Source organism: Lithobates pipiens, unplaced genomic scaffold, assembly GCF_037356315.1.
Source record: "Lithobates pipiens isolate NorthernLeopardFrog02 unplaced genomic scaffold, aLitPip1_a1.2 Scaffold_28, whole genome shotgun sequence".
NCBI classification, from domain to species: domain Eukaryota; kingdom Metazoa; phylum Chordata; class Amphibia; order Anura; family Ranidae; genus Lithobates; species Lithobates pipiens.
This window is the reverse complement of record NW_027507789.1, coordinates 63,883,151-63,897,805: the sequence shown is the minus strand read 5'-3', so window position 1 is coordinate 63,897,805 and position 14,655 is coordinate 63,883,151. Positions and strand designations below refer to the sequence as shown.

The 14,655-nt window shown below is 42.5% G+C and overlaps 1 protein-coding gene across 3 annotated transcripts in view; it reads right to left on the bottom strand.

The window, feature by feature from the left end:
• QRICH2 (glutamine rich 2) overlaps positions 1–14,655 on the bottom strand; it is a 145,438-nt gene that overhangs the window by 79,909 nt on the left and 50,874 nt on the right. For all 3 annotated transcript variants that reach the window (XM_077459318.1, XM_077459316.1, XM_077459317.1), the window contains exon 3: positions 13,311–13,421. In XM_077459318.1, the coding sequence (XP_077315444.1) occupies positions 13,311–13,421 (111 nt within the window). The remainder of the gene's footprint in view (positions 1–13,310; positions 13,422–14,655) is intronic.

Here is a 14,655-nt window from a genome sequence, read left to right as displayed (position 1 = left end):
AATCAACCTGCATAAGCCTATTTGACTATCTTTTTAAATAAAGTAGTCAACAGCATCTGGTAAGAAGACATCTTTATCTTCACAAGTGGGGTGTTTTTTCTATGTCCATACATTTTTGGTGAAGGGACGAGTCACTACGTTATAGAAGATTCCAGTTTTTTTCTTATTTATGGATTCAGAAGGAGTTTTTCACTGAAAAAATCACTGCTTTGGACTTTGGATTTATATCTATACAAGTTTTTTTCTTTTTTGGTGTCACTACCCAATCGGGACTTTATTTATTATTGTTCTCATTATATCTTTTGGTTGTAATTTTTTGTTCATTGTATTTTGGTGATATGGTGTTTATCACTTTAGATGCTATATGATTATCAAAGTCTCACATTTTGTGATTGATACTTATATTTGCTTAAGCGCCCCTACCATCAGTATATTTTTAGCACGACAAGTTGTTTTTCTTGTTTTTTTAGGGAGCAGCTATCAGTGTTTTATTTAGTATATTTGATCCACTGAGTATTGGTTAATTTTTTTATTTTTTTATTTTTAGTGGCGCGGAGTTTACTAGTCACTGTTTTTTCAGCTACTTTCCTTACATCTATTCTATTATCAAGTATTTCTTGTTCACTTTATAAAACTCACGCAGACATGGATGTGTTTAATTTTATGAAAGAAAGGCACATTAATTTAGAGGAGGTCTTTCAACAGACTCCCAGTCTTAATTTAGATCTAGAAAAAGGCTTTAAACAATTACAAACAGACATGGAAAAGCAAATAAGGCTGTGGTGGGATGTAGCTTCATTTGATATGTATATGGAAAAGAGCTTGACTCCAAGGAGACTCAGGTGGGATATCAGTCCCAACGAGGGGACTGAGGATCTCCAAATGTTGGATGAATGGTACCAATTTTTCAATGCCTGTGAGCAAAAATTGATGCAACTCATGGTCAGGAAAAGGAAAGCCAAATCTGCGATTTTGGATGCCAAAATCGCAGACCTTAAAGAAAGAATGGTGCCATTCAGTGCCACTGATGAATATTCAGAAAGAGCTAAAACTCTACAAAGTCATTTAGCTAAATATGATAGTGAAATTAAAAACAAAAAAATTAAAAAATATCAGAGGGACATTAAAGACTTTGAACAAAATAAAGTATACAAATGGCAGGAAACTCTTTTGGCCACATCTGGCAATGAGACTTCAGGTGAAAGGGAACCCACTTGAGACTCATTGACCAAAGCCAAACCAGTTTCCAGCACCCCCAAAAAAACAAATATTAAACAAGGGGGAAATCCTAAAACCCACTACTATCCACCTTCTAATTCCTACTCCCACTCCTCTCCCCGTCCGATACATACTTACAATAGGTATGGCCCTTTGGACAATAGATATCCTGATTACAATTATTATGAACCACCAAGAAATCATTTTCCACCGAGACCTCCTAGAGGTGCCTTTAGAGGTAATTTTAGAGGGAGACCAGGGCCTCATAAAAACCATCACCAGGGGGGGAAGGGAGAGGATGGAAAGGGCCTTATCGTATCCCTCCTACCCCCTACCCCCCACAAGAATCTATAGAAAACGAGGAAAGAGAGGAGGCAGGAGAAAGAAAAAGAAAGAGAGACGATTAAATGAGGGTATTTTTAACTTAGCAGGTGTCGAGCTTTCTGAGAAAGAATTAGAAGTATTAAATCAGGGTTTAAAATTGGCACCTAATAAAGATGTGGACAAGTTTGAATTATTTGTTGACATCGAGAAATATGTGAGGAAACTTAATATTAAAAAATATTTTGCTAACCCCAATATAAAAAACAGTATTCCTACTACTGAGTCATTATACGTACATAGTGGGTTAAAAAACAATTCTGTGTTCAATCCCAATAAAGGAACGCATCATCACATAGAAGTTTTTAAAAATATGGTACAACATGATGTGAGGAATTTAGAAATCAAAAGACAGGCTAAAAATAAAAAAAAATGATAGAGGAAAACAAACAGATAGTGATACGAGCGGCAGATAAGGGGCGAGGTCTCGTGATATTATCCCGAGACTACTATTACCATGAGATGGGACGATTACTAAATGACACCAATACTTATAAAAAATTAAATAGTGATCCGACGTTAAAAATAAAAACATTACTTATAGATTGGGTAACAGAGGGCCTATACAAAGACATTTTAAATCAAAAGGAAGCTGATTACCTTATACCACACACTCCTAAAATTCCAGTTATGTACATTTGACCAAAAATACACAAAAATAACGAGAGACCACCAGGCAGACCTATAATAAGCGGGATGGAGTCCTTGTTTGCAAGGTTGGGAGAATATCTAGATGTTTTTTTTAAACCACTCGTGATAAACAGTCCCTCGTACTTAAAAGACAGCAGAGATCTGCTAGTACTTTTACAGGATTTGGTGGCATCAGAAGATATCATCATGATTACGGTAGACATTGAGTCACTCTATACTAACATCCAACATAAGGACGCACTTACAGCAATAAAGTGGGCACTAACAAAAGAATCCAAACTGAAGAAGGCTCAGATAAATTATTTGATCAGAGGCCTGGATCTTGCTATGAGTAATCATTTTTTTTGTCCCAATAATGAGTACTACAACCAAATAGCAGGAGTGACCATGGGAGCACGTTATGCTCCCAGTGTAGCCAATATTGTTCTTAATAGATGGGAATCAGAAACCATCTATAAAAACATGCATAAATCTCTTATTTTCTATAAAAGATATATAGATGATGTAATTCTTTTTTGGAAAGGTACGTTAGAGAGTTTCAAAGACTTCTTGAGCAATATGAATGCTAACCAATATTGCTTGAAGTTCACAGACGAACTTAGTAAGGTGGAAGTGAACTACTTGGACCTTACTATTATGAAAAAGCATAACAAGTTTGTAACTAAAACCTATTTTAAAGTCACAGACAGAAATGGGTACGTGCCCACACATAGTTGCCATCATCCACAGTGGATAGGAGCTGTTCCGAAAGGACAATATATGCGATTAAAACGGAACTGTGAGGAAGAGTCTGACTTCCATTCACAAGCTAAGGTTCTAACCAGTAGGTTCTTAGAAAAAGGCTATTCACAAAAAACTCTAGAGAAAGTTGTAACACAGGTGTCACAGATGGACAGACAAACTTTACTGGTATCAAAAGCCAAACCAGAACACCAAGGAGCCACAGCCTTTGTGACAGGGTTCAATAGGCAGTATAGACAAGTAGAAACCATTTTTAAAAAATATTGGCCTATCTTACAACAAGATAAAGATTTGGCCTCTATCATTCCACAGAATCCCAAATTTATCTACAGAAGGGCACCGGGTCTGAGAAATCAACTAGCCCGCAATGTCCCCGACCCCCCAAAAAAACTTGTAACCTTCCTTGATGGATCCGGCTTCCATTATTGCACGAGATGCAAAGCCTGCAAGACCACCAGAGGACTCGGTTCATCAAGGAAGATTATTCAGTTTCAATCCCAAGTCACTAAGCTGGAGTATAAAATTAAACCACTAATCACGTGTAATTCAGATCATGTAACCTATGTGCTGGAATGCCCTTGCTCCATGCAGTATGTAGGTCGAACTACTAGACAGTTAAGAATTAATGAACATCTTACAAATATTAGGAAAGGTTTTCCCAATCATAGCGTGTCAAGACATTTCAAAGCACATCACGACAGCGATCCTTCACTCTGTAAATTTTATGGGATCGATAAGATCTCAAAACATTGGAGAGGAACCCACATGAAAAGGGAAATATCAAAGAATGAAACGAAGTGGATATATAATTTAAAAACTATGCAGCCTCTAGGAATGAACATAGAGCTCGATTTAAATTGTTTCTTGTCCAACGATTGAAAAGTTCCCCGTATTTCTTGATTTAGGCATTTTTCTGCCATTCCTCCATTTTTGAATTTATTTGGCGTTTTTTTCTGGCCTATGATGTGGGGTTTTGCTTTTTGTTGTTTTTCCTCACATCTGGAGCCAGAGATAATGCTGGACATTTTTCTGGTAATGGCATTAATATATTAAAAATTATATATATTTTTTTCTATATAAGAAAACTATAACTAACCAGTCAGGTGAAAAATCCCTCTTTCTTTCGTCTAATCAGTGGTAGAAAAATTCTCATACTACAGACTGACATCTAGAGGTTATTTTGCAAATTACAAGTAACTCATTCCCTCTTGTTTTTTCTAATGGATAAACCCATCGGATTATTATATGTGTATTTTTTTAATTTTTCCTTTTACTATTAAATTTCTGGTATGTACAATTCATCCCATCCTTTTTGGGATAATTATGTTTTAATGTTTATTTGCCAGTTATGTTTTAATGAACCATGTATTGTTGTTAGCCTTAAGTGGGACTGAGGCTGCGCATTAAATTAAGTGTCTCTCGATTGGTCTATGGATTGATCGAGACACCATAAAGAACGCTGACTTTGTGACTGGGTACGCTTCCTGATGACGTGTCAAACGAAACGTACGTCGAGGCGGTATCCAGTCACGTTTGTACACGCACAGTTCCGGTCGTCTTTGGTCATCGGCTGCTCCTTGGTGGAACGCACGCCCTACACCACGAGGAACTACGTATCCATTACGAAACGTTTGTTTTAAGCAAGCAGCCCCAGTGCCAGGATGGGGAACCGGCATATGTAAGCAGCCATTTGGCCTTATGTTTTTTAAAATTTACTTTTATTATTAAACGGTGTTACGCTATGGATTTTTGTTTGGCTTTTTTTGTATGACCTATCTGAGTCTATGAGGAGAAGCTTCTGTCCATACGAGGTCCACCTTATTCCATGTGAGCAGGGAATCAACCTGCATAAGCCTATTTGACTATCTTTTTAAATAAAGTAGTCAACAGCATCTGGTAAGAAGACATCTTTATCTTCACAAGTGGGGTGTTTTTTCTATGTCCATAAGTTTTTGGTGAAGGGACGTGTCACTACGTTATAGAAGATTCCAGTTTTTTTCTGATTTATGGATTCAGAAGGAGTTTTTCACTGAAAAAATCACTGCTTTGGACTTTGGATTTATATCTATACAAGTTTTTTTCTTTTTTGGTGTCACTACCCAATCGGGACTTTATTTATTATTGTTCTCATTATATATTTTGGTTGTAATTTTTTGTTCATTGTATTTTGGTGATATGTTGTTTATCACTTTAGATGCTATATGATTATCAAAGTCTCACATTTTGTGATTGATACTTATATTTGCTTAAGCGCCCCTACCATCAGTATACAATTGTGTACTGCTGACTTATCTTTCTCTTTATTTCTCTTTCTCTTTATTTCTCTTTCTTTCTTTTTAATTCTCTTTCTCTTTAATTCTCTTTACCTTTAATTCTCTTTCTCTTCCGGAGCGCCTCTCACTATCAGGAAGCTGACAGCCCGCGGTGCCGCAGCCAATCCCCGCAGCCAATCACAGGCACTTAGAGATCTGCAGCTGCTTCAGGGACAGCTCAGTGTCTGCTATTGGCGGCGTGTGCTGTCAGCTTCCCGGAGGCCTTGGATCACCCCCAGCCCCTGCTTGTCAGTGAGAGGCGGGGTGAGGGGCGGGGTGAGAGGCACTCACAGCCAATCACCGCCGCCAATCCCCACCGGAATCACAGGCTCTGGACCCGCCGCACACGCTCCAGCTTGCCAGTGAGGCGCTCGGGGTGTTGGAGCCAGGTGGGCCAGAACACTAGGAGAAGCTGGGGGCAAGGTGGGGGCCATAAAAAAAAACCGGACTGCGGGCCGGACTTTGGACATGACTGGGCTATGGGATAGGAAGTGAACATAATGTGAACCCGTGGGCTTTCCTTACCTGGTAAAGTGATCTAGAGTCAACAGAAGTTACTTTCACGTGTCTAAGGTCATTCTGGGATCACAAAATACCTTGGGAGCTCTATTATACAAGTATCAACTACAGTTTTCATGGTCCAGATCTGGCCCACTTCACCACAATGGGCAATCTCAATAAGGAAGGCACAGGGCACAGACAAATAACATTTTTAAATTGTTTTGGAAAAAGTGATGCAACACAATATTTGACTGTTATAGTGGAGGTGCTTTCCTCGGGTGGCATCCCTGTTAAGCAGCAGATCAGCTCTGTCTGCCTATTTCTGTCTCCACTGGCTAGAAGCAGTGTGCTTTTCTATTTTTTTTTATTTCACAATGTAAGGCTGGCTCCTATGCCTTGCTTCTGGATTGTCTACTGACCCTTTGCCTGGATAATGAAATATGCTAGTGAATGACATATACTCTAAGGCTGCACTCACACCTGAGCGTTTTCAGTTCATAAAATGCTCGTAAAACGCGCCCAACAAGCAAAATCCCATTCATTTGAAATGGCACCTGTTCACATCTGAGTGCTTTGTCACCTGAAACAAAACGCCTGAGAAACGCCCAGAGCTCAAAAAAGAACATGAGCTTCTTTGGGGCAGATTACAGGTGTTTTTCTGCCTTTTATATTGGTGACCTGTACAAAATCGCAGCAAAAACGCAGTAAAAACGCCCAACTTCGAAACGCTCAGGTGTGAATGCAGCCTAATTTTTGCCTGGATATGGATCACGCTGATTGCCACCTGCCCTAACCCTTGCCTGGATATGGATTACACCGATTACCACCTGTCCTAATCCTTGCCAGGATATGGATTATGCCAGTGTTTCTCAACTCCAGTCCTCAAGGCGCCCCAACAGTTCATGTTTTCAGGCTTTCCTTTATTTTGCACAGGTGATTTGATCAGTTTCACTACTTTAGTAATTACCACAGTTGTTTCATCTGAGGGAAATCCTGAAAACATGATGTGTTGGGGCGCCTTGAGGACTGGAGAAACACTGGATTATGCTGCTGATTGCCACCTCCCCTGACCCTTTTCTGGATATGGATTATGTTATTGATTGCCACCTCCCCTGACCCTTTGCTGGATATAGATTATGCTACTGATTGCCACCTCCCCTGACCCTTTCCTGGATATGGATTATGTTACTGATTGCCACCTGCCCTGAATCTTGTTTGGATATGGATTGCATTACTGATTGCTGCTTGTCCTGAACCCTGCTTGGATAAAAAAACACTGTCATTACTTGCTGCCTGCCATGACCCCAAGGATCTTGGTGTATAGCCAGTCACCAAATTTGGTCACTCCTGCATACTACATACTGCATCTACCTTGAATCACTCTGCATCCCGAAGCTACCTGAATCTCATCATGAACTCTCTCTCTCTTGGGTTGCTAAGGTAGGGTGACCAGAAATCCCCGGTTTCCGGGGACAGTCCCCAGATTGAGGACACTGTCCCTGGACCAGGTCTGTCCCCCGTTTTGTCCCCGGATTGTATTTGAACAGGGGCTGGGGCAATTTCAAAGACAGTCAGTGCAGAATCAAAAAAAAAAAATCTGAATTCAACCCCCCCCCCCCCCCCGCGTCACTGCTACTAGCTTAGGGGGGTGTATTTTTTTCCATTATCTGAGCCCCTTTCTGATGATCATGTGGTGGTTGGAGCGGAGGGAATACTTATTGCCCATGCCCATCCAGCTCCGCTCACATGTTGTTCTGCCTTGGCTCATGTCCCAGCCAGCCGACTGCCTGCCTTCCCTCGCGGAGTGATCTTCCTCTGCTCCCCACCCAGTAGTACCCGGGGCCCAAAGAGTAAGACTTGACAGGCTGTGAGGTGGGTGGCGAGCGGCGATGGGCAGAGAGTCACTGATTGCCGCCATTCCTAGTAGAAAAAAAATACGTCTCCGGATTTCATTTAAAAAATCTGGTCACCTTATGCTAAGGAGCATCTCTGTTTTGTGAATATTTTTTGACTCAAAAATAGTAGTTTTGACTCGAAAATTGTCCGCCGGACTGCGAGTCTGGTGGACAATCCAGCCGTGTGTGTGCTAGTCCACTGGACTTTTGAAATGAACGTACTTTCCCGCACACAGAGAAAATCCCTTTTGAATCCCATTTTGAACGTGGCTCCAGGTAGCTGGGACTAGCGCAGGAGGTCTTGTCCCCCTCTTCAGTTCTTCTTGCCGGGCCTCCGCTCCTTCTTCCAGCTCTTTTACTGGCGGTGGCCCGGTCTTCTGTCGCTGCCTTCTCTTCTTCTCTTCTTCTTCTTCCTTGAGATGTTAACTCGACGCTGTCTCTGGCCGTAATGACCTGTCATTACGGCCAGAGACAGCGACAGAAGACCGGGCCACCGCCAGTAAAAGAGCTGGAAGAAGGAGCAGAGGCCTGGCAAGAATAACCGAAGAGGGGGACAAGACCCCCGAAGTTGGAAGAAGAGGCGGCGACAGAAGACTGGGCCACCGCTAGTAAAAGAGCTAAAGGAAGAAAGCAGAGGCCCGGCAAGAAGAACAGAAGAGGGGGACAAGACCCCCGAAGTCGGAAGAAGACCCCCAGGCGGCGACGAAGAAGAAAGCCGGGCTCCTCCGCTAGTAAAAGAGCTAGCAAAAGAGCAGAAGATAGCGGAGGAGTCTGGCGAGAAGACCCCCCAAGGTGCAAGAAGACCCCCAGAGCTGTGCAATAAATGATTTTGAAACCTTGTGTTGCGTTTTATTTACATTTTTTTCACAGGTGAATGGGTAGGGGTACATTGTACCCCATACTCATTCACATAGGGTGGGGGCAGGTATCTGGGGGCCCCCTTATTAAAGGGGGCTCCCGGATTCCGATAAGCCCCCCGCCCACAGACGCAGACAACCAACGGCCAGGGTTGTCGGGAAGAGGCCCTTGTCCTCATCAACATGGGCACAAGGGGCTTTGGGGTGGGGGGGCGCACGGCCCCCCCTTCCCCAAAGCACCCCATCATGTTGAGGGCACGCTGTCTGGTAAGGCTCAGGAGGGGGGGGGGCGCTCGTCCCCACCCCCTTTCCTGACCGGCTGGGCTGCATGCTCGTCCGCGTAGGGCTTTCCCTTTAAGTCCATACCAGGTGACGGGGCCAGCGACGTGTCAATCTCGCCGCCAAAGGCATTGACCTCCTTTGCTAGTCCCGGCTACCGGGAGCTGCATTCAAAATGAACGGACTTTCCTCCATGTGTGGGCAAGTCCGTTCATTTTCAAAAGTATGGCGGACTCCCGCCAAAAGTCAGGCGGACCTAGTCTGCCAGAAAAGTCCAGTTGTGTGTGGGCAGTTCCGCTCGTTCGAAAAGTCCGGCGGACCTCAGCTTCAAAGTCTGGGGGTTTGTCCGCCGGACAGTCTGATCGTGTGTACGCGACATTAGGCCTCATGCACATAGGGCATTTGCTTTGCTTCTCTGAATCCTTTAGTATTTTCCGTTTGCGATTAATAAAGTATTCCAAATCTGAATGGCAGAACTCCTGGAAAGAGAAAAGCTGCTTAAAAAGAACGCACCTAAAGCCACGCACATTTATGGTTCATTTAATCGCATTTAGGTGCATCAAACATTTGAAAGTTAATGGATTCCATTGGCCAGAATATTATTTTATTCACGCTATTGGAATGCATTAACATGCAACTTCTCAAATACGCCTAAATGCATTTAGCATTTAGACGTTTTTAGATGTATTTACACATGTTTAGACACATTCTGTGTTTTTTATGCTCTTCAGCTCTTCTCCTTTTAAGCGCCTTTGGTGGGTTTTTTTTTAAGCCTTTACAGTCCTGTATACATTCCTTTTCCAATACACCTGTAAATGCCTATGTGTGCATGGAACATAGAGATGCTTTTACAGACTGAAAAACACCAAACACCTGTAAATTCTATGATTCTAAAAGTCTCATTTTTTTTCCTATAAAAATAACAGACATGTTATACTTACCTGCCTTGTGCAGTGGATTTGCACAGAGCAGGCCGGATCCTCCTCTTCTTGGGTCACTTCCATGCCCCTCCCTCTTGTTGAGTGCCCTCCACAGCAAGCAGCTTGCTATGGGGGCACCCTAGCCGAGCTGCAGCTTTGTATGTCCATTCAGACACTGAGCCCCGACCAGCTCGCCCCCTCTCTCCCCTGATTGGCTAGCTGACTTTGATTGACAGCAGTGGGAGTCAATGGCGCTGCTGCTGTGTCTCAGGCAATCAAGAGGGAGAATCCCGGATGGCTGGGACATCTGTGGACATCGTTTGACAGAGAGGAACCTCAGGTAAGTATGAGTGCCGATTCACACAGGGGCAACACGACTTCAGCGCGAGTTTGCAAGGCGACTTCAACGTGGCTTTGACCAACTCACAGCATGAATTCGAGTCGCCCCCAGGACAGACGACTTTGGCTGTGGCCAATTAGAGAATAATCAGCTCTCTGGGAGGGAGGGGTTTGCCTGGGTAAACTAATTTCTTTTGCTGTAAAGTCGCTTCACTGTAGATGGATATGCGACTTGGAGGCGACTTCCATTCAATTTTATGGGTACAAGTCGCCTACAAGTCAGATTGAAGTAGTACAGGAACCTTTTCTGAAGTCGGAGCGACTTCAGTAGTGTATATTAAGACGCCTCTCATTGAAAGTAATGGAATTCATAATGTCAAGCGACTTGAGGGCTTACAAGTCGTCCCTCAAGTCGCTGTAGTGTGAACCGACCCTTAGGGGGGCTGCTGCACAGAGAAGGTGTTTGTTTTATCTATCTAAGATAGAAAACCTTCTGACTTACCAATCACTTTAAGCTCAGTGTGTGTGAGGCCCAAGGCCGGATTAACATAGGGGCTTTTGGAGCTGCAGCTCCAGGCCCCTCTCTCAAGATAGGCCCATTTGCCCAAAAAAAAGAGGATTGTAGCTCGGCGATCAGGAGTCACAGAGACCCCACATCTGGGGGGTAGGCAGCTAAAGACGCACTCCAGCACTGGTTAAAATATGGGGCTGCTGTCATTTATGGTTCCGGAGATACAGGGCTGCTTGCGCAGCCTGTCAGAAGCTACATACTGTACAGAGCGGCCAGTTTAAATACAAGCTGGAACACTCTGCAGCAGACTGAGAGGATGAACTCACAGTGCTTATAATAATTATTTGTATATTACTTATGATAATTAACCCCTTGCCACCTAGTCTAAATGGAATATATATATATATATATATATATATATATATAGCATGGGTTGCGCTAACTCTTTTTATCTAAAATGCCAGACTCAAGCGCTAGGCTATAACACCTACTTGCCTGTGAGAATTTTTCAAAAAAAACCCTACCACCTGAAAGACACCCAATGTGAACTAAAAATGTTCAAACAGTATTCAAAATATATTTAGTAACAATGCCAAGGCCTATTCTGAGACTTCTCTCCTACATGTAAAAATCTTTTTTTTTTAATGCTAGAAAATTACTCAGAACCCTCAAGCATTATATATTGTTTTAGCAGACACCCTGAGGAATAAAATGGTGGTCTTTGCATGTTACACGACATTTGCGTAGAAATTTTTCAAACTTTTTTTTGGAAAGAAACTGTTTCATTCATAAAAAAAAAAAACACTGAAGTTAGCACAATTTTTTGTTGTGTACTAAACAATGCTTTGCATTTTTTTACAGGTTACATGTTTAGAGTTACAGAGGAGGTCTAGTGCTAGAATTATTGCTCTCGCTCCAACGATTATGGCGTATGTAAGCTGTGTGTATCTGGCTCTGACACTAACCAGTGCCTACCCAGGGACTGACTAGTATCTCTTCCCAGCCTGTCCCCACACACCCTCTCACCTGCTGACATGTGAATGGGGCAATCACTCCCGCAGTGTTATTGTGTTCTGCCAGTGAATACGATTAGTGTTGCTAACTATAGCTGGCAGCATTGATTGTTTTGGGGAAAACCTGACAGGCTGGTTGTATTCAAGTCGGTTAAACACAGCTAACCCATACATAGATCGACTATGGCTGGTCTCTGCTTAATTGGTGTCATTTCAATCCATGTATGGCCCGCTTAACCACTACGCAGTCCCTAAACATCCTTCCACAAACCTTTACATTTTTCCTTCCCAGATTACTTCATCCTCCTCTCCTATACATAGTGCCCACTGTCATACTCTCCACACTTCTCTCCTATACATGGCGCCCACTGTCATACTCTCCACACTTCTCTCCTGTACATACTGCTCACTGTCATACCCTCCACACTTCTCTCCTATACATAACGCCCGCTGTCATATCCTACACACTCCTCTCTTGTACATAGTGCCCGCTGTCATACACTTTTCTCCTGTACATAGTGCCCACTGTCGTACCCTCCACACTCCTCTCCTATACATAGTGCCCAATGTCATACCCTCTACACTCCTCTGCTGTGCATACTGCCCACTGTCATACCCTTCACACTCCTCTCCTGCACATAGTGCCTTCTGCCATACCCTCTGCACTCCTCTCATGTACATAGTGCCCACTGTTAGTCCCTCCACATACTTCCCACTTTTATACCATCCATAGTCCTCCCCTATGCCTCTTACCCACAAAAACTGTTCTTTAAAATTAAACTGAATATCCTCAATGTTACCAGCTCTAGAATGGGCACACTTTTGTCAGTTCAACTAAAGGAAATCTCACAGTCCTCATATTTGTTCTGCCCCATTATTAGTACTTATTTAATTTTGTAATTACTATTGTGATGTATAGAGGAACACGGGGGATGTCAGCTACTATAAATATAGCACTTGTAAAAAAAAAAAGCGTCCCTGAAAATATTTTTGAAATGTTGACAACTATGCACTTAGGCACTGCCCAAGGGCCACAGGGTCAGTAGGGGGCCCCATGAGAGGCTCCTGTGATATTAAAGCGGTCGTAAACTTTTCTAACAGTACTACTTTTTAGAGGCCCTGGGGTAGGTTATGCCATAATGTACAAGTATGCCCAGCATATTAGCACATTAGGGTACACTTAAATTGTCAGACTGAGCCCTCCAGTGCTGTGCTGTGCTGTGATCAATCCGGTGGGGCTCGGGCACCTCCATCTTCACCCGGTCTTCCTTCTGGGTTCTGTGCCTTCGTTCACTTGCCTTGGCCAGGCTGCATTGATGTCATTCGCACACATGCTCATGTGCATCCTCTTTCTCTCACCCCCCCCCTTTCTCTCTCATCCTCCCTCCCTTACCCCTCACACAATTTTCATCCCCTTTCTCTCTCTCTCTCTCTTTCTCTCTCTCTCGCATCCTCCCTCTCTCTCTTTAATTTAATCTGTTATAACAAAAAATAGTTTGCATTTTTATTTATTTATTGTTTATAAAAGGCCCCACCAAAATCCTCAGCACCAGGCCCATGACGTTCTTAATCTGGCCCTGGTGAGGCCTTATATATGTAAAAAGTAGCAATTGCTACAATCATGCCATTGTTTGCAATGCAACAACGCAAGTTTGCTTTCTTGAAGCAATTCTGGGAAATTATTTTACTTACCAATTTATTTTGGACAGATTGATGTTCTATCTGTAAATTGTCCACATCTCCTTTTGTAGCTGTCTTTATCTCCAAGAGGGTCAGTCGCTGTTCCAGCTCCCGCACTTTATCCTGAGTTTAGAATAATGAAGACAGCTTAGGTTACACAGCTGTAGTGTAGAAGTGTAGAGTGTAGTTACAGGTTCAAATACACTTTTTCAGCCTGGGTTCACACTAGATGCAGTGTGAATTCACAGTTAATTCGCTGCGGATTCGGCACCGCATCTAAATCGCAACCCGTCCATGCAAAGCTTGGTCGGACCGTATGTTAACGTCACAATCGGTTTGCAAAACGCAGCATGATTTGCAGAATTGGATCGCATGGGTGTTCACACCCATGCGATCCGATTCCGGTGCAAACAAATAAAGGGTCCTGCACTAGTTTGGTGCGAATACGGTGCGATTTGGCTCAAATCACACCCCAGAGACACTGCATGCAGACCGCAACAGTGTGAACCCGGGCTCAGTTAGCAACTTTCTGCCCTCATAATGGTACTCATGGACAATATAATATGCTGTACTCAACCAAAATTTATATAATTTTTTTGCACACAAATAGAGCATATTTTGGTGGCATTTGACCAACACTGAGTTTTTTTGTTTTGTATTATACAAAGGAAAAACGACTGAACATTTTGAAAAAAATTTTTTTTTTACTTTTTACTATAAAACATATCCAATAAAAAAAATGGAATTTCTTTAAAAAGATTTTGGCCAAAATGTATTCTGCTACATGTCTTTGATAACATAAAAATCCCAATAAGTGTATATTGATTGGTTTTCCTGAAAGTTATAGTGTACACAAACTATGGTATGTATACTGGATTTTTTTTTTAATACTACTAATGGCAGTGATCAGTGACTTTTATGGGACTGCGATAATGCGGTGAGCAATCAGACACTAACTAATGCTGAGTTTGAACTGACTAACTGCCACTGACATCACCAGTGACTCTAATACAGGGATCAATTATAATACTATAGTATATAGTATTATTGCTTATTCTTTAATTATAATACTGTACACTGTCACTGTACTAATGACACTGGCTGGGAAGGGGTTAATATCTCGGGTAATCAAGGGGTTAATTGTGTGCCTCACAAATGTTAATTTGTATAAAGTCTGCAGCTTATTACTAAAGATCTCTTTGTTTCTTCTCCCTGCTTTGCAGGGCAAGTCTCTGGGAGCACAGTCCTACTGGGAGACACACAAGCTGTATTTGCCTTGTCTATAAAAAGAAAGATATGCCCTCTAGGTAAGTACAGTTCCTAAGTGTGGTGAAGGTCATGAGTTTTGAAATTCTTA